Below are 7942 nucleotides of genomic sequence, written 5' to 3' on the forward strand. Positions count from 1 at the left end.
ACCCAGTACGTTTGCCAATAAAGTGTATATAAATGGTCAAAGGTTGTCAAGGTAGGAGGGCCCCTTAGCAGGATTTTGCCTCGGGCCCCATGGAGGTCTGACCTGGCACTGCTGAAGAGCCACGACCACTGATGCAAATGAGGAACTATGACTAACCCACTGAAGACACAAAACAGACATAAAGAGGAACACGAACTAGAGAACCATTAGGTCATGGCAAGGCAGGATAGGAACAAGCCTGGGCCAAGTATAAAAAGAGAGCGGCCCCCCTTGATCGTTCTTCCCCTCTTGCCTCTTGCCTTCGGACCCCGGACTCCACAGACCTTTTTATTTGTATTTTTCTTTCTACTTAATAAAAGTCAAAACTCTAACCTTTGGTTAGGGCTTTGTAGATAGACTGTCAAAAGTCCTTTTTAATTTTTTCTTGCCTCCACTGAGTCAACGAGAAGATCAAACTCCTTCGTTAGCCTGCAGAGGTGGCCAAGCGTGAGCTGGTAAGATGTCTATTTGAGGGCTTGCTCTCTAACACACTGTTTTATGGGGAACACATGAGAAGGACGTTTTGCACTGGCACATACCGTACAGGAGTAGCGAACTCAGCTGTGCATTTAGGAAGGAAAGTCCAGTACATCACAGCAGACACCAAACCAATTAGGTTTTGTTTAGCAAATGTATTTTCTGTGAACAACTTCTGCAAAAGCAGTTCTGTCTCTTTAATGAGAACCACATTATTGTCAATACACACACAGGGTATACTGTAGGGCTAGCGTGGAATAGGGAGTCAAATAAAGAGAGCCTCTCACATCTCCACATCAGGCAATAAGGGAGCCGTGGAATAGTGAACTATTGTGTGTAGAAGGCTGAACATTGGTATGCACAATACTACAGTATATACTGTAGGTACTTAGCAATATGAGCTGGATGTTTGCCTTGTAATTTAATAATACTCACATTTTACATAAATTTTACTTTGAAAGTCACGACGGGCCCGGTAGCGAGCCCACTTGGGGGCACTCCTGCAGTAAAAGGTTAAGAATGGAACTCAAGTCACTGAAGTTCATATGCGAGTCAAGACAGGTGACCCAATACTTTTAACAATAGAGTGTGTATGTATCCTGACCACATCACGAATAGGCTACCTTTTGATGGTAAGGAATGGTACCACTGGGTGTTCCCTCATTGGCCACACAATCACTATTCAATTCCTTGTGGATAGCCTTCCCAGAAGTATTGAAGTTGTTATAGTTGCAAAGGGTGGATTGACGCCATATTAATTGAATCCTACAGATTAAGAACAGGATGTCATTTAAGTTCATATGCCAGTCAAGACAAGTGACCCAATACATTTGGCATACCCAATACTTGTCTCACCCTTTCTCTCTCTCAATCTCTATTCATCTGTCCATCTCTCACCCTTTCTCTCCCTCCATCTCTCAGGATCAGGATGGGCAGGATGTGGATGTTCTGGATTCTGTATCTGCTCGCTCTCTCTGCTCAGAGCACCTCTGGCATCAGGACCCTCAATAGCACAAGGGACCTAGCAGACAACAACATTGCGTTTGGCAAGACATTCCCCAGACACGGTTTAAAACTGCTCTACTGGCTGACACATGACCTCCAGTGCGATCAGAACAATGTCATACAGCTGAGAAATCTCGAACAACAGGAAAACATGAACCTTGACAGCCGTCCTTACGGCTTTCATATGTATTGTAATCGTGAAGAATGTCTCCCTCCTAGTTTAAATCCCTATTATACGTTGGGGAACCTCAATAACTTGAAATTCCCTCACACCATAGAGCTTCCTAGTTATGTTAGAGATGACTATGACAACAACCGGAACAACAGGTTAAGCAACAGGGACAGAGTTGTGGTCGAGGTAGACACCCCGAGCACGGAGGACACCCCGAGGCGTGTGATCGCAGTCTACATCACGGAACACTATGATCAACAAAACACCTACAGGTTAAGCCCCCAGCTCCTGAGAGAGATTCGGAGCATCACAAGTCAGGAAGAATTCTTTAGGCAGGCAGGCTATGACTTTGATGGACTAAAGAAATATTATTCCAAAAACTTCAACTGCAAATTCCCAGATGAACGAAGCTCTATCATTAGGCATTTCCAGCACTCAGTTCCAGGGTGTAACACACATGAGGTTGTGTCACTAGAGGTGACATCCAGTGACACGGCTAACGCCAGGATCACATGGAGCAACATCCCAGACACCACTCTGAGCAAAAACCTGTATGTGAGGCTCTTTGCCAACATGGACAGTACTGAGTGTCTCTCCAGCTTCAGGGTAACAGAGCCGTCTGGATCCATAGACACCAGCGTGCGTCTGGATAACAGGCTGCAGGTCCGACTGAGGGAATGCCGGTTTGATATGAGTTGGTTTGGAACTGATATCTGGAACGGCCCTGAGTTTGATGATGCCAATAAGAAGTTACCAACTCAAGTGCTTGGATACAACGCCAGTCTGCAGCTGTTTGTTAGAGAGGGTAAAGCCTGTGCCCGCCTCTACATCAGTGGGGCCTTCAGTGACTGGAGGAGCACATTTTACTACGCATGGGTGGGGTTCTACCAGAGCAGCGGAGATGGACACAGCAGCTATGGAACATGGCAATGGGCCACCAAGTTCAATAAAAATACCCAGACACAAATAAAAGAACAACACACATCTTTGATATACGAGTATGACTCTGGATTAGATGTGGGGCCCGGTTTCCAGGCTCGGTTCTTCCTCCAAAAGCCTGTCGGCAGTGTTCTGGCCTTCACAGTGCCCTGGGGGAGGGAGGCCACCAAGCAGATTCACAACAACGTGGGGGGTTATGATGCCAGTCTGCATCTCACTGCTAGTGGCGGTTACGCCCTTGCCCGCCTCTACATCAAAAGAGACTTCACTAACTGGGGGGATGCGTTTTACTACTCATGGGTGGGCTTCTATGAGAGCAGCTCTAAACAGAACTCCAGCTACTACACCTACCAGTGGGTCACCAAGTTTACGCAGAATGAGGAGCAGTGCACAGAGGAGTACCTGGCTTACGATTACACGTCTAGCATGACTATCGGCCTCTGGGAGGAAGCCCGCTTCTTCCTGACTAAAGATTACTCCACTATGATAGGCCGAGCTGAACTTGATTTGAACCCGCCTCTTCTCTCCGGGTGTGGATAGTATGGTGCACTAGATAGGAGCAGTGGCCATGCATAGGTGGCAAGCTACAGTGGGGTCGGACAACTAATCCACCCCAGGGGCAAATTGCACTTTTGTGTCTCATGCTTATGCATTCTAGGGAGGGTCAGGAGAAAATGGGAGTTTTGCGTAAAAAGATGGGAGGTGAAATGTAAATTGTGCCTAATCAGGTATTCCCCTGCAGGAGAGAGTGGGGTGATTTGTGCCTAATCAGGTATTCCCCTGCAGGAGAGAGTGGGGTGATTTGTGCCTAATCAGGTATTCCCCTGTAGGAGAGAGTGAGGGTGATTTGTGCCAGCGGGGAAGTTGTGCCCCCCCCATCTCTAGGGAACCATAGCAGTAATTGGTCTTGTGACCATACACTATTGAAGACCCAGCCATTTACGTCTGAATACATACTTGTCGCCTGTACAACACAATGATGTTGAAATACTTCATATAAATTTAACTTAATCAATTTCATTGAAATGGCTTGATCAAATTGGGTTATCACAGCATGAATCAGTTTCATAAACCTGGACATTTCATTCATGTGTAACCAATGTATATTCATGTAATAAAATCAAGTAAATCCAGCGATTCTTTTACCATTGTTATTGTGTTCCCATGAGCCTTTGCAAGAACACTGAGATAATCACACAGCTAAGTGTTGGCAAAAGTTTTCGGTAACACTTTATAATAACTACACACAATTCATCATCTATTAAGCATTTGTTAACTATTAGTAAATGGTTTGTTCATCAGTAGTAATTCATTGTTCATGCATAATTGATCATCAGTTAAGCATTTGTGCACAAAGTTATTATTGGTTTGTTCATAGTGAATAAGCCTATTTCTAAGATATGTATAAATTGTTGCCAATACTTAACATCATGCAATAACATTTTGTTAATGAAGTACTATATCATTATTTAACAGTTGTTACATATGCACTAATGATTCACATTCATTCATTAAGCTGACAATTTTATCCAGAGCAACATACACATGTCAATTAAATTAAACACAGCTGCAGGAGCTGGGTAGCCTGACTCTCGCCAGACCCTTGTAGTTCCGCCATGCTCCACCAGAGGCGTTTCGCTGAGCTCCACACAAGGGTCTGGACTCGAGGGCAATCCAAACTCCTTCCAGGGAGCAAAAAATGATGAACCAATCAGGAGTGCCGAAGCGAGTGTTTGATCAGAGAATGTCTAATTAGGGGAGAACGACCACTCGCTGAATACTTCCGCATGGTACTGCAACTAGAGGGCGGTCGCGAGCAAGTGGAGAATGAATGGAGGTGGATGGAGTTTCTCCTAACATCCACTTTTCTCTGGATATAATTTTTTGTGTAGAAATCGGAATATTGCATGTGAAAGGGGGTCAAGGAAAATACACACGGCCGAGTATTAGATTTTTTAAGTCCCTTTATTGCTCTAAAAAACCTTTCAAACGTGTCAATGACGTCATTCATTAGCAGGGTGCTAGTGTGTTATGAGCAACAACAACCAAGCCTGTGAGAAACCAAAGGGCCATAAGTAATTGTTCATTCAACTTTCGACCTATAACCCATATTGAGTTTGCAGAAACTAAAATCCAATCTTCGATTTTTAAATGACAATCAGGTGAAACAGACCAATTTAGCCATCTAGCCCCATAGACCCCCATTGTTTGATCACCTGCTCGTGATCGCCCCTAGTGGAACTGCAACGGGAACTGCAGGTACAATGCAGGTACAATGGTAGCGAGTGGACCGGCTCTCCATAAATGGGCTCTAGTTTGATTCAAACAACAATGGCGGCACGCAGCGAGGAGTCTTGTGCTGACATTGATTCTGCTATTTCAACCGTTTTGTCAAATCTATCGAGTATTCATTCTTTAAAAGATTAACAGAGAATAGTTTTAAAGACATTTATTAGTGGCAAGGATGTTTTTACTCTTCTTCCGACCAGGTTTGACAAGAGCTTGAAGAAGCCTAGCACATCATTCAAGATAACAGCCAAGTGGTTTATCAAATCACATGCAAGGATGTTTTACAAGGACCCGCCTTCATAAATGCATTTCCTATCGAGAAGTCCCAGATCCTTGTGTGAAGCAGACAGCGAACTACAGGATCTGGCGAAAGTCAGGTTAGTAGCTGGGAATCAAACCCCCAACTGAACAGGCTACAGAATGATAGCCCTGCTCCTTAACCACTAAACTACCTCTGCTATTATGTAGAAGTAGATGGGATCTACTTTTACTTGTTTTAAGATAGCTACTTTCCTGTTATGCATACGATTACATTTGATGTAGCAGCACATTGATACAATAGTAAAGAGAGTTATAGTATACAAGTAATTGACTGACGTATACTGAAGTTAAGTTAACCTAGTAAAGACATTTTCACTTTACTCTGGTGTATATTGATTGTTGTGAAGTCAAGAACTCAACATCCGCTCAGTTAAAAACACATAAAACTATGCAAGAGTGTCTACTACACACTGTTAATAAATGCTGTATTGTTAATTTTAAAGCATAGTTCTTACATTAACTCTCATCTGTAAATCATGCGTATACACAATTATAAATGTTTGTCCATAGTAAACACGTGGATCTATTTGTGCATTTATAGTTAGTAGCAGGCAGAAGTAGTGCAGTGGATAAGGCACTGGGTTAGCATGCCGTAAGCCAAAGAGTTGGGGGTTCAATCCCCAGATGCCACCATTGTGGCCTTGCTCTTTAATTTCATTGATAGTGTAAGACTCTTTGGATGAAATTGTCTGCTAAATGAATAAATGCAAATGAATGAAACAAATGAAGGCTACTAACATGTTGCCATAGTGCATATCCCATTTTCATTGTTGCTTAATATTTATGTTTGTGTTCACAAATTAGCCATGTGTAACACTTTTTAAAATGTTCTTCCCTAGGACGTAATTCTCAATCATTTAGTGGACAGATTGGATGAAAAAATGGTCAGTTGCCTAGATCGGGCCCCTCTTGATTTGGACTACCTGGAGTTCTTATGTACCCAGGAAATGGTTGTACTCTCCACATTATCGAGCCAAATACAACTTCCTCAGGCAGTGTATGACGGCATTGTTGAACTACACCGGCTGGTGTCGAACAGAAATGTTGTGCAAATACAGGGGCAAGTTCTGGTGGAGAGGGGAGATGGCCGCCCCCGTTTTGTCATTGACAGGGACCATGTGGTGGAGCTGCTGGAGATGGGGCAGTCATAATCGGGCATCGCCAGGGAGTTTGTGTCCAGATGGACTCTACAAAGAAGAATGCAAGACTGGAACCTGTCCGTCAGAGAAATGTACAGTCAGCATACGGATCCTGAACTCGATAATAATGTGAGTGAGTTGATCTCCAGGAATCCCAATGCTGGCTACAGATCGATGATAGGCCAACGGATCCTGAACTCGATAATATCGTGAGTGAGTTGATCTCTATGGGCAAGGGGCTATAGTGTTCAGTGGGCAAGGGTGCGTGCTTCAATGCACAGAGTGGACACAGCAGGGGTTGTGTCACGCGTAACCCAGTTGGGTTGTATGGTCCGCAGGACATACTCTGTCCCAGGGCCCAGATCACTGATGCATATTGACACCAACCACAAGCTCATTAGGTTAGTTGTGATTTCAAATACAGCCCCTTTGTTGTTGTGAATCCGAATGTATGAAATATGATGGTCCCTTTCCTTTCCCACTCAATACAACAATGTCATTTTTGGGGGGATCGACGGCTACTCAAGAAAGGTCATTATCATTTTATTTTCTTTTCTTTTGGATTATGCCGGATTATTAACATCAGCACATTAATGATAAACATTTTCAATTATTACATTGTAATTATTGATATTGTGTCACTATTCTGGAAATATAAATGGCACGCAGACAAACAGAGAAAGGTTGTTTAGAAAATCCGTTCCCATTGACTGGGACCTAAAGATTGATTGTAGAGATGTATCGATTCATTGTGGCCTATGTTTATCCTACTCATAGATCATGTACGTACTTGACTGCAGCCAACAACAACAAGGCATCCACAAACCTGGCCTTTTTCTCTGAAGCTGTAGAGAAATATGGTTGGCCTCAAAGATAGGTTGTCCTTGTTGATACAGATTCACATCCTCCATTTATATGGCATGAATGGCTTTATTGAAGATACTCCTCTGTCCCATTCATTACCCTATAGGGTGAGGGGAGACCAAGGGGTCGAAAATGTCGATGTGGCCCGACTGATGTTTGATGTACGAGGAGCTGGAAGAGGCAGCTTTATTGCTGGGAAAAGTGTCCATAATCAGCGGTATACGAGACAGTTTATGTGCAAAAGCATATGCATGCCAGCACGCACAGAGTACAGTACAGTCCAGCTCATGTGCATGTAATGTCCATGAGGGTAGTAGGCGACTGTTTAGGCCTGAACACACCAATCCGACCGGCCGACCGTCAGCAGAAAAGCAGTCTGACTATCAGTCAGGCTCTCGTCTCCCCTGGTCGGTCAAAAAAGTGCCACAGAACACACCGAAGCGACGCCGATTGTACATTCTGCGCGTGTGTGAAGTGTGATACATTACCCATAACTGCAGGCTTCAGTCAGCCGAGTAGATGAGTAGATATCATGCAGGATTCGCGGAACTAATTGCCACTAGTTTTCGGACTTCTCTGATTAAGCAATAAGAAAATATAAATATAATTATATAGTGTGTATTATTTTATTGCCATTGCTTGTGTGTGATGCCAACGAAGCACTGGCATCGGAATAAACACGGAATAAATTACTTTT

The 7942-nt window shown here is 43.7% G+C and overlaps 1 protein-coding gene across 1 annotated transcript; it reads left to right on the top strand.

Annotated features, from left to right (window-relative positions):
- Window positions 1–300: 300 nt before the first annotated feature.
- On the top strand, window positions 301–3760 carry LOC134075188 (uncharacterized). Its single transcript, XM_062530721.1, has 2 exons — window positions 301–494; window positions 1438–3760. The coding sequence occupies exon 2, from the start codon at window positions 1445–1447 to the stop codon at window positions 3170–3172; it is 1728 nt and encodes a 575-aa protein (XP_062386705.1). The 5' UTR covers window positions 301–494; window positions 1438–1444; the 3' UTR covers window positions 3173–3760.
- Window positions 3761–7942: the final 4182 nt, after the last annotated feature.

Source organism: Sardina pilchardus, chromosome 2, assembly GCF_963854185.1.
Source record: "Sardina pilchardus chromosome 2, fSarPil1.1, whole genome shotgun sequence".
Lineage (NCBI taxonomy): Eukaryota > Metazoa > Chordata > Actinopteri > Clupeiformes > Clupeidae > Sardina > Sardina pilchardus.